The sequence below is a fragment of the Siphateles boraxobius genome, unplaced genomic scaffold (genome assembly GCF_051911475.1).
Source record: "Siphateles boraxobius isolate OS27281-9 unplaced genomic scaffold, OSU_SipBor_1 86, whole genome shotgun sequence".
NCBI lineage: Eukaryota > Metazoa > Chordata > Actinopteri > Cypriniformes > Leuciscidae > Siphateles > Siphateles boraxobius.
This window is the reverse complement of record NW_027509215.1, coordinates 6,205,793-6,218,864: the sequence shown is the minus strand read 5'-3', so window position 1 is coordinate 6,218,864 and position 13,072 is coordinate 6,205,793. Positions and strand designations below refer to the sequence as shown.

Genomic DNA, 13,072 nt, shown 5'->3' with positions numbered 1-13,072 from the left:
TGACATGTTGCGACATGCCCTGGCTTGCAGAGAACGGCATTCAGTTTAGTTTCAGTTTCTAAGTTAAGCGTCTGGTTGTGTTCGTGTGCGTCGGTGACCACAAGTAAGTTACAATTATATTATATAGACAAGTTAATATTAGTTATTTATGGTCGAGCTTAAAGTTAGTGACAGCCTTTATCTCTGTTGTATCTGTAGCTTTTATGGCATTCTTATTGTAGTTCACATTTCAGGACATGTTTAGCACTGTTTATTTAAATGACTAGGGAGAGTATTAGCCTCAATTGTGTTATGTTAGTTAACGTCAATGTTTATTTCCTTTTCTTTAGAACCACACCTACACTGTAAAGTATATACTGAATAGTGCATCTGTATTCCGAAAGTGTATATATTAAACCATTCAACAAGTATTCCTGCCTTCCGTGTCCTGACTAGACACCCCATATTGGTGACTAATTTTCGTAACCAGTAGAGCCCCATTACACCTACCGCTAGACCATTTAAGAACTGAAACTGAATTTGCGGATCGATGCATTTATTTACGGGTTGAGCAGAGAGGCTGTACAGTTTGACCAGCGGGCAGCGGTCGCACACCAGGCCGCCGGATGGTGTTGCTAAGAACTTGTAATGTATAACTGTTATCAGACCGGCCCTCGCGGCCTCGAAGCACTAATGGCCCACCGGGAAAAATCCAGACTCTCCCGATTGCCACTCCGTCCCTGCTTGAATCTACTGGAGCCTTATGCAGGGTTCGTACACCTTTTCCAAGGTCAAATTCAAGCACTTTTCAAGCACTTTCAAGGTCCATTTTAAAGCATTTTCCAGCACCTTACACCACCGTAAATTACATAGCAATACATAGTCAAAATTATTATTTTGTGTTTTTATCACATTAAAAGAGATAATGCTATAAACAGGCAAAATTGTGTTTCATAATAGGGGAAGGATCAAATAATTTAAACAAATCACAAGTTTTATTTTTCAAAATGTCGGCCTATCCCTGTCTAAGTAGATAATGCCTATGAATAATACTTTTCATTATATTAATGTCCAAATACTGCTTCCCAGATAATATGATTTTCAGGCTGTAAAACTCAAGAAATTTCAAGGGATTTGAACAGGAATATTTTACAGGCCTTGGTTTTGGGACACATTCTTGATATAGACAAGGTTTGAACAAAATCTGAGACAGTAAAAAAACAACCTGTAATTCCATTTTAACCCAGAAGACTCAGACAGTGCACAGGCTCCTGCCTGATAAATAGCCTATATTAATTTAATTTAATACAAATAATAATAAAAGTATTTAATTGCCAAGACATACTACATTTATCTACTGGAATAGAGCAGTGTAAGTATTGCACAAGGCCATCCTCAGCCTACAGTAGGCTACTTGTATGACACTCTGACACGATTTCTGTTCAGCAATCAGCGATTGTTGTTATGCACTGGGCTAATGTTTGCAGGTTTTAATTTGCGGGTAGTTAACGTTACAGTTACTGTGCTGTAACTTTGGCTGTATCATGTTCACTGCATATTCCACAAATGAACGTGCCATAACGGACATCTAATACTAACATTAGCTACATTATCTCACCAAGTACTTTCAGTCACTGGCTGTTTACACCTGACCACTTCATCCGTTTTCTGTGATCGGATAGCTATCCGCTCGTGAAAAAAACAGGTGTAAATGCCCTCCGAAACGCATTCGAGACGGATTTGAATCCGATGGCTCAAACGACTTCAGGAGGAGGTCTGGGCCGCATTGCAGACGAAACTGGACAAGTGCAAATGCATTTTTACTCCTCCCAAAAATGCTAAAAAATAAACATGTGAGAGCGTGTTATAGGCTATATGTAGCCTAATGTTATAGCCATATATGAGGGCGCTATTGCAACACACATTACCGCAGATGAAAAGCTCTATTCATCAAGCCAACGAGAAAACTATTGCAAATCAAAGTGAAAGTAAGTCGCAGACACTTAACACACAATCATCATCATTAAAAGTAAAGAAACGAAATGATCTTACCAGTGCTGTTGCCGCTCTCTCTTATTGCGGTCTTTGATTTTGATTTTAGCTGATGATCAATTAAATAAAATGCAGCTCATAGCTTTCGGTGTCGTACGTGAGCTCGAATTGAAGATCGAATTTATATCCGTTTTGCAAAAACACATTTATGTGACCAGGTGTAAATGGAATCGTTTTGATAAATCAGATAGCTATCCGATCTGAGAAAACACATTAAGTAACCATGTGTAAACAGCCCCTAATGGCCCTTTCAGACAGGACGCTGGATGCGCTGCACTATGAAACAATGTATGAAACCCATTTATTCCAATGGGTTGCGCCGCACGAGGACGTTTTGTTGCCGAGTCGACCACAGCAGAGCGCACGCCACGGTCAAAGTTAAAAATAATTCAACTTTTGGCGCTGCGCTCTGTGACGATTACCTGCGCGGCCAATAGAAACGATGCATCCAAACCTGATCCAAACAAGCGCAGAAATCTAAATGAAAACTCCACCTACTTTTGCTCTGGCCAGCATAGTGCAAATCGCTCTGTATCTGAAGGGCTACAGTTTATTTCTGCATTTAATAAATGAACTATTCAGTCAGATACGTATTTGTTGTGAGAGAACTTTTACAATTTCAAGCATTTTCTAGGATTTTATCCAAAATGTAAGCACTTTTCAAACCTTAAAACGACAACATCAAAATTCAAGCATTTTCAAGGATTTCAAGCACCCATACGAACCCTGCTTATGAAATTTCACAGGCAGGAATTCACCCGGCATTGGTTCAAGTACTCGAAGTAGAGCACTTTAAGGTGGCGCTGGATGCCATTGCCTCAGAATCTTTGGACAAAGTGCAGCTGACAGAGTCTCTGAGCTATGTATGCAGCGTATGCAGTGTCTCGTTCCCTCCTCTTAGGGAACCAAAGTTACATCACACTACTTTAACTGACTCGAGGCCCACAGAGAAGGAAATGAATAGTTGAAATAAAGTCGTTATTTTTGTTTGTTTTTGCGCACAAAAAGTATTCTCGTCGCTTGATAAACTTAAGATTGAGCCACTGTAGTCACTTGGACTATTTTAACGATGTCTTTAATAACTTTTTGGGGCTGGCAAGTTTTAATCCCTTAGAAGCCTATGAAGAAGTGATCCAGCTCTCAGATTTTATCAAAAAAATCTTAATTCGTGTTCCGAAGACAGGCCCGGAGTGTGGGTAATCAGGAGAATTCCCCAGAGGCTGAAAAAGCCAGGTTGAAAAAAAGAAAGGCATTGGAGGAGGATGCGGCCAAATGTGCCAAGATTACAGATTTATTTTTGAGAGGACAAACACAAGTGGCAACAGGTAAGTAGAGAGAGGCCTTGTAATGATTAGCATTAGCAATGCTGCAACGTAATTATTCGGCTAATACCGTTGTAGCGTTGTCAACCTATTCACAAGCAAACTATTAAATTTAATTAAAATATTAGCCTTTTTGTATCACTCAATATATGGTGATTCATAGACTTTGCAAATATTATGCAAATATTGACCAAAAAAACTCAAGCTTGATCTGTGTATGCAGTAAAATGACCTCTTAATTATTTTTTGTAGCTTCTGAGCAGCAGATAAGGCAGTCCCTTGCTGAAAATGAGGAGGCCATGACTACAGGGACAGGTAGAGAGGATACCAGAGTAAACAATATGAATTAAAGTTATTTAATGTAAGAAAGAGCAGTATGCTTTTGTAAATTTATCAACCTATCCTTGTGGAATTGTGGAATATTTTTGTTAACTCCTCAGCTTAAGTGAATTATTATTTAACCTTTACATTATTTGTTGAACCATGGTATTAATAAAAACTACCAGAGGTGTCAAAAGTATTCACATTCATTACTCAAGTAGAAGTATAGATACTAAGGTTTAAAAAGACTTCTGTAGAAGTTGAAGTATCAACTCAAGCTTTTTACTCGAATAAAAGTGTAAAAGTATTGGTTTCAAAACTACTTAAAGTATAAGAGTAAAAGAAATGTACGGAAAAAAATGCCATTAAGGACAAATGCTTAGGGCGCGCCACATGGGCCTATAGTGCACTGCCCCACCTCTTCAAAAAAACATTTTTCCAAAGGCCATAATGACTATAATGTTATATTAAAATGTTAATGTTGAAAAATTTGGGATGCACTAGGCTACCTGTTTCAGCCACATATATGCCCATAGAAAATGAATTTCAGTTTTATTTCAATTTTAGTACAATGCAAATACATTAAAGAACCATATAAGTGTACTACTGAGCATTAACATGTTTCATGAAGCGGAAGATAGAATCACCTAACACAGAAAACTTTCTTGCATTTTTACATTTTCACTTAGTCTGTTTATAAGCTGTTTTCCAACAAAAAAAAAAATCCCCACAAGGACAAGGATTTCAGATATTACCATCTTTGTGGGGAGATCTCAACATCTTTGTTGACCCTATAATGTAGGGTTGCACACACACACACACACACACACACACTCTCTCTTCTCTCTCTCTCTCTCTCACACACACGCACACACACAATCTCTTCTCTCTCTCTCTAACACAAACACACACACAAGTTAGAAAGAAAACTACTCGGTTACTCACGTAACCTCAGTTTCCTGAGTTAGGGAACGAGTATAGAGCTCGGGATTGTTTCGTTACGTCGCAATGCATTGTGGGAATCACGGTACGGAAGTAGATGTGCTGTATAGTAGGCAGTACGTAATTACGTTGGTCATTAGATAAAATAAGGTTTAATTTCGGTTATTTTTAGGAAAATGGTTCAGTATTGCTGTATTGTGTACTGCTGTAATCGGTCTCACGATCGACAGGGCAAACGCCTCATAAATCATATAAGTGGTGGTCTTTTTGCTTTGCTTTGTAGTCAACTCCGTTAGCGCTAACAATAACTGATATTTTTATCACATGGTCAATAGATTTTCAGCTGCCAGAGTTAACTAGCTAGCTACATTTACATTGAATGTATTCATTTAGCAGTTAACTAAAGTTCTGCTGTTCAGATTAACGTTAAAGCAGTAAGTACGTTGCTGTGTTTTGGTAGCAAGCTGTTATACTGATGTAGCTGCTGTTAGCCAAATCAGCATATCAATTCTCGATTAGCAATGTCACCTCATTTATTCATCCAGATTTTGGTGGATAGACTAGGTTAGTGTAATACTGACAAGCTATGGCATAATTTGTAATTTACACTTCTAGAAAGCATCAGCCATATAGACCAGTGTTGTGCAAGTTACTTCCAAACTGTAATACATTATATATTACTTGTTACTGTTATTTAAAAGTAATTCATTACCTTACAATATTACTGTCTCAGAATTGTAATGCGTTACATTACTCCTGTATTACTTTTGAGTTACTTTCACCAAAATAACTATACAGAAGTAGAAGTTAACATTCTAAAATGACTAAGGCTGTAACGATATGCGATATGAAACCGAAATCGCGACACTCAGATCCACGAACCTGCAGAATGGCGACACACCCCTTCCAACTCCCAGCGTTATCCATACCGTCCAGATCCAATGCTACCACATCTTTAAATTACTATTAGTATTATTTGAAGTTAACTTAACATTATAAAATATGTAGACCTACAACACAAAACTAGTTGAGGATAAATTATTTAAAATTTGGGAATTCCAGCGTTATGGACATGACATTTGCAGACTTGCAGTCAAAACTTATATAATTATATAAATTCTCAGAAAATGCATTAATACCAAAATATTGAAACGTCTGTTTATACATAGGCTCCTCCCAGAAAGGAGTCCAGACATTAGAAAAATATCAGTCTACACATGCATTTTATATTTAATATTAGGGAAATCGACAGTCATGTGTGACAAAAAAAAATCTTTAACTTTTAGGAGGCAACGATTTTTTTTGTTGTAATTCTGTGAATTACACTGCGCAAATCTAATGAAGAAGGGTTGGCTCTCCACAGAACATAAAATTTTTATTTTATTTTTCGTGTTCGCATTTATGAGGAAAAAACAATGTTACAGACGTGACAGTTCTCCGTTACGGACGCGACCGCTCTGAAGCGGCACTAAAAGACTGCTTTAAAACTTTCACAGACACCTTACACAGAAGACAAGAAGCCTTTCTTTAAAGTGAATTTCGTTTTGTATTAATTGTACGGACCTGAAAAATATATCTATATTGAAATGTCTACTTGTAAACAGAACAATTCAAAACGAAAGAAAACAGACTGCTCTCTGCTTATGAAATGAAATGTGCATTTCTCTCTGGTGCATTCACTAGCCTACTGCGAAGATCGCGAGTCAGCATCGTCAACTTCATCTCGACTTTATTAATAAACAATCAACATGTCTCCTTGCTATATTTGACATATTCATAATCATTGCTTTTGCCGGTTCTTTGTGACAGCTTTTCGGTGCTTCATCGGCAGCGCCGCCGCCCTTACATGAACGCGTCACCACGGCATCAAAAACATGATTGCGTGATGAAAACATGAAAAATACCACATTAACATAGCCTAACTGTTTAGAAAGAAAACACAGAACGAATAGCCTAATGCGCATACGTCCATCTCGCGAATGTAGTCTTCTTCATGCCATCTTCACCATTAGCCGCTTTTCCTCTGGCCAGCGTGAGCACAGAGGCCGAAATCATCCTCACGGCACTCCTGTAAAAAATAAATCGCTATACAAATATATCAGACGCTGCCATTTAGTCTTTAATTACAGACTTGGACACCACACGCGGCTATTGACTCACCACGAACAGGTAATTTATCCTACTTGCATCTTTCATTTGTTAATGTCTGGCGGTCTTGCTGTTTTTTTTGTTTGTTTGTTTGTTTGTTTGTTTTACGATTAAAACTAAAAGTATGTTGTAACGCAAGCCTTACCGAACATGTACCGAGTAAAATATTACTGAAAATTGATTAGTAATGCCTTACACTACTGCGTTACAGCAAAACGTAATATGTTACTGTAATGCATTACTTTTGTAATGCGTTAATCCCAACACTGATATAGACACACAAATGCAGTGGTAATTTCTAGCTAGTCTCCTCTGTACTGGACCTTAAATGGCATTCTGTTGCTGAAGCTGTAGCTCTGTAGCTTAAATGTTAAAATGCTTTATTATTACTAATAGCTTACATATTATTCTATTGCTGGAGCTCTGTAGTTTAATTGTTATTATTACATGGCTTGGTTGAATACTAATATTGAATGAGGTCTGCTATTTCTTGATAACAGACCACTGCTAAGTATAACACACCATTGCCATGAAAACAGAGCATTGCCATGAACACAGTTCTGTTCATTCTGGAGCAATACAATCATTTTTAAATCATAAACTCCTTTATTTATCCGGAGATCGGCCGGTTACGCTATTACCTTATTCCAAACCGGACTATGCGTGACCTCTAAAATGGCCGGCGTTACCCACAATGCACCGTTCCATGACGTCTACGCCCGAGCTCTATTGCGTAGCTATACGCAGTGGGGGAAACTCCTTTTCCTTGATTTACTGAAGCCTTTATGTAAAACGCATTTGCAGCTGCACAGCTAGAACATAAGCGTCTGGCTCGCTCATAGTCTGCGCTGCGGCAACTGCACATCCAATGGCGCTGGCGCCCGCCAAGGGGGCGTGACCTCAGTCTATAATAGTCCCCGAATTCGCCATTATAGCAGATTTTACTCCTTCAGCGACAAACTTCACGTCTCTGACCATTTATTGAGCCTTCGCCATCGAACAAGCCTTCAGCCTGAGCGAGCTACAGTTCAGCAGACTACACATCTCAACCGTGTTTCTCCTGACGCCGTCTCTCCTGTGGCTATCCGGCGATATCCTTTTCAATATCTGTTTATTATATCTGTATCAGCGTTGTTCCATATGCCTCGTGTTAAGCGAGGCCTACGAACACGCGAGCTGCATTTCATGCCTGGGACTCTACCACGCAGAGAATGCACTCTCTGTCAGCGGATGTGCGGCCTGCGAGTGCATGCCTATCTCCGTGCTGCGAACTCGGCTAGCTCTCTCTCGAGACGGCGGTGGTGACCATAGACCTGCATTATATGACTGACAAACAAGAACGGTTTAACCTAAAAATATCTAAATTGAAACTACTGCGGAAACAAAGACACCTACATCTTGGATGCCCTTGAGCTAAGCTAAAACATACTAAAAATTAATTTCAAAGTGAACTATCCCTTTAAAGGTGCAAAACGCAAGTCTCTGAGTTTTAGCAGAACTACGCCCACTCTGGCGACAAGCGAAACTGCAACCAGAGTTGTGCACGCTCATGGACCACACGCACACGCACGTATGCACGAGCACGAGCTGTTCATAACTAAAGGAGCATCTGCCGCACAGATCTTTGGTGTACAGCCAAAATGTCTTCAGAGGTAATAAAGTTATAAATCTGCAAGTCATTTCAAATATATGGAAGGAAAGACATTTGAGTAAATTACTCTTATGTGTGAGGGGAAAACGGGGGTAGTAGAAAACTTTGTTTATGTGTTTACTGTATCCACCTATGATTGTATTGTTATGAAAAAACGTTCATGAACAATATAATTGATTACTTCGCAAAAGCTCAAAATAATAATCATACCATACACGGTTGGTCAACAACGTTCACTCAAATGTCTCAAGGTAATAAACAATCAAATGTCACCATGACGTTTTCATAAAAGCCAAACAGGTTGCGGGGTTCAGCCTGTTATTGATCTGCTAAGTAGAATATTCCAATAACAATACATCCTTTTTCTGTTATAATTTACTCAATTTATTACAGGTAATAATGATTATTACATCAGAGTAATATCTAAAATAGGATTAAATCAGAGCTAAACCAGGTCCAGACCCAGTAAAGTTAGCCTCTGAATAAAGGTATTGTTTTACATAGAGTATAATACATTGTTGCCCCCACATGCCTCATATATACTACATACAAAATGTACCACATTCACGGGAACAATTTACTATTTTTACCGAAAAATACAATATAGCCAATGCAACGGCGTTCTTCCTTGTTGGTCAATAACATGAACACCTTAGCATGTTAGCAATGGACACAAGGCTAACGTTACCGGTAGGCCATACACAAAAACATAGTTAGCATCTTTTATTGGATATGTTTTATGTTTCATGTTGTACTATTCTTCCGAACACAATTCCTAGTTTATGAAACGGTTCACTAACAATGGTAGTAAAACCAATTCTGATTGTACATGTATCTAGCTTACGCTAAAGCATTACACATTTTACGCATCGTCATTTGTTGTCATAACGTACATAGATTGGCCGTATCAAACATTAGAGACTGGGCTATATCTTACCGTTTTATCAAGAAAAAAGCCAACTGAGGATCTCGTTTGAAACCAAGAGCAGACCGGAGATCTCTCCATTTGTTGAATGCCTTCCCGAGGTTGACTCTCGTCTTACTCCGACGCCTGTCTGACTCCAATTTGACCTTTTGGTGGCACTAGACAAAATTTTTCTTTTCTTTACTTTACGTGGAGTTTGCGTTGGGGTTTGGAATGGACTACAAGTCTCTTTGAATCCATCTTCTACCTTTGACGCACGAGTTGTCTTCGCTGATGCGGAGAATGGCGGCGCCGGCGAATACACAAACCTGCGAGACATAGCCTGGTGAGCGTGAACGCGCATGACGTCACGCCCAGTCTCAAATTCGAACCCGAATCCCTCTTATATATTTTACAGTACAGGATAATAGAGGCAATCTCAGTGCGCAGAGAAGGGCTCAGTCAGCCCATCAGGCAGCTCTTTAAGCATGTATGGGTTAGAAAAACGGGTATTTTTAACATGAATTGTTGCGCAATGCACCTTTAAAGGGCAACTAAACCCCTGGTCCCAGCCTGACTCCACCCACTGGCAATATTTGAAAAATGCTGGAAAAGTGGGCAGAGCCCAGCGGAGATAGAGGGGACGAACCGAGGGTGGGGCTGAGCGCGGGGGCGTGCACTTGAGACCCGCAGAGACGGATTGATTGACAGCTACTGTCAGACTCTAAAATGGAGAGTGACTGGAGTGACGCAAGTAGCTTTGCAACAGAGCTGTCATTTTAAGTCGAGGATGTTGAATTGTCTGTGGACACAGGGCCAGAGCCATATCAATTCGAGCCACTGGCTCAAACTGCGGTCTTAACTCCCGCATCGCGATTGGCATCCGATGAGTTTTATCGAGTTGATGTCAATAGCGCACGCTGTCTGTAGGCATATTCATGTTTTGCCGCTATGTGAAAAAATCCAGCAAAATGCCCCACGCGTTTGTCGACCCCAGAGGATTAACTTTAGCCTAACCATAAATTGTGATTAAAATATATATGATCACTCACCTCAAGACGCCGCTGCAAAGTAGAGTTTGGGGGTGTAGTCTAATATGTAGTCGTTGTTCATTGCCGAAGTATTTTTTGGCACACAGTGCCGGGACAAATCAATCACTCCTTTAGACTGGCTGCCTGCACATTCACTCATGAGCTCGCGGCTGCTGCAACTTGCGCTCTCTTCACGACTCAACCTCCACGGACAGTTTTTAATGTTTTATCAGACAATAACTAGGCCTACTCAAGATTTTGCTTTAGAATAATTTTCGGGACAATCAGGGCAGGATTCGGGATTTCGAATAACAGGTTAGATTTCGGGATTTCGAACAACAGGTTAGATTTCGGGATTTCGAACAACAGGTTAGATTTCGGGACTGTCGAAACAGTGGTTTTGACGAAACAAGATGGTTTTTATAGTGCCAAGGGCGTGGTAGCTCGTACCAAGGGCGTGGTGAGCTGGATCCTGCTTACGTCACCTGCCACCGCTTACGTCACAAACCACCCCAAACATCCAATAGGAAAATTCAACTGCAGTAGCCACCGTTCAACCTGAAGAGGGCAGCACTCAGAGGTTTTTACACCATAGATTGTAGAATTAAAACACTTTATACCCAAATGTCAAAAAAGTTACTTGAATCAATGAACAGCACTAATAAAGCCCCACAGACCATTGACTAAAAAAAGTTGGTTTAGGGTTTAGTTGCCCTTTAACTCAGAGTCAACCTACTCAGAGTTGATTGAACTAGCTCAATTCAGCTGTTCTGAAACTGAAAACTCAGAGTTTCCCATCTCAAGGTAAGTCAACTCAGAGTTCAAGTTTTAACTCAGAGTTGGTTGAACCACCTTATTGAAACAGGCCCCATCTGACATGACTTTACCAAAGTAAACATTTAATATTGAGTTAGTACATATAAAGGTTATCCCTTTTCTTTGGAAATTTAAATCTTGGCGGTTTCACAACCAGAAGCTGTGAGTGACCACACACTGACCATTACAAGATGGCGGGCACGCCTGTGTGCATGGAGCGGTCGAACATGGCATCTACCTATACATATATATATGCACTAACAAACAGTTCAATCAATAACCGATCAAAGTTCAGGGCTGAGGGAAACAGAGAAATCCAAAATGACCTATATTGAAAAGAGCAGACAAAGAATCAAAAGAACCAGGAGATGGGAGATGGTAATGAACAAGTGTGAAGTGGTAGACAACCACCAGGGCACTCCAGCTGGTGATCATGTTACCCTGTATGTAATTAAACAGGTTAGTCCCAGATATTAACATACACTGGACAGAAGTATTGGGACACCTGATTATTACACCAACAGGGACTGTAATGACATCACATTCTAAACACATAGACATCAATATGGAGTTTTTCCCACCTTTGCAGCTATAGCAGTTTCCACTCTTCTGGTAAGGCTTTCCACAAGATTTTGGAGTGTTTCTAAGAATTTTTTTCCCTACAAAGTTTGAGGCAGTATCCGAAATGTCTTGATATGCTGAAGCATTAAGGCTTCCCTTCACTGGAAGTAAGGGGTCTAGCCCAACCCCTAAAAGACATCCCCATACCATTATACTTTCTCCAACAAACTTTACAGTTGGCACAATGCAGTCAGGCAAGTAATGTTCTCCTGGCATCCGTCAAACCCAGAGTCATCCATCAGACTGCCTTACTCCACAGAACAAGTTTCCACTGCTCCAGAGTCCAGTGCGGCGTACAGTCCAGTGCGTACACCACTCCATCCAACGCTTGACATTGTACTTGGTGATGTGAGGCTTGTCGCTGCTCGGCCATGGAAACCCATTCCATAAAGCTCCCACAGCACAGTTTTTGTTCTAATATTAATACCAGAGGAAATTTAGAACTTATCAGCAATGGACTCAGCAGAGGCCGGTGACTTTTACACACCATGCGCCTCAGCACTCGGTGACCCCTCTGTGACTTTACATGGTCTTCCTCTTCATGGTGGAGTTGCTGTTGTTCCTAAACGCTTTCACTTCCCAATAACACCACTTACAATTGACCGTGGAATATCTAGCACAGATGCAATTTAAAAAACTGACTTATTGACAGTACCACACTTGAATTCACTTGAACCCATTTTTTTCACAAATCTTTGTAAATGCAGTCTGCATGGTGCTTGATTTTATACACCTGGGGCAATGGGTCTGATTAAAACACTTAAATTCAATAATTAAGAGGTTTGTCCCAATACTTTTGACCATAATGTGTATTTTGTTTAAGAGAAAGCAGCAGTCAAGAAAAGCAGCAAACAAATTCAAACTACATAAAAACACTCAATGAAGAGTGTGATTGCATTATATTAAAGTGCATGAGGGAAGCAGAGAAGCACAAGTTCATTACATCTGCAGTAACCGACTGAAGCTCATTCACAACAGTAAGAGTATCTGTACACTTCCACAAGAGTAAAATCAAGACTTTAAGCTCCGTTCGTGAGTCCAGTCAATCACAAAAGTCTTTTTATGCTTTAACAGTCATGAGCAGATGAAGGTGTTTGGTGTCCTACTGTACGGTAGGTGATGGTGGTCCAGGTATCTCCTGTCATCTTCTGCATCAGAGTCTGAAAAGAAATCAAACAAACCATCAGATCATCACAGAATGTGAAACAGTTAATACAGTATTGGGTGACATGGTAACACATAGGGAACTAAGAAGTGAATTCAATGAAAACAAATCAAAACCAAA

At 40.0% G+C, this 13,072-nt stretch overlaps 2 protein-coding genes across 3 annotated transcripts in view; both read right to left on the bottom strand.

Moving 5' to 3' along the window:
* The window catches only part of LOC143731398 (upregulator of cell proliferation), a 33,055-nt gene extending 20,108 nt beyond the window's left edge, over window positions 1–12,947 (bottom strand). For both annotated transcript variants that reach the window (XM_077222298.1, XM_077222299.1), the window contains exon 1: window positions 12,894–12,947. The gene's annotated coding sequence lies outside the window, so the exon portion shown is untranslated. The remainder of the gene's footprint in view (window positions 1–12,893) is intronic.
* Window positions 12,780–13,072, bottom strand: part of LOC143731409 (CD48 antigen-like) — a 33,489-nt gene continuing 33,196 nt past the window's right edge. Inside the window, exon 7 of the mRNA XM_077222326.1 lies at window positions 12,780–12,947. Coding sequence (XP_077078441.1) covers window positions 12,855–12,947 — 93 coding nt within the window. The 3' untranslated portion in view covers window positions 12,780–12,854. The remainder of the gene's footprint in view (window positions 12,948–13,072) is intronic.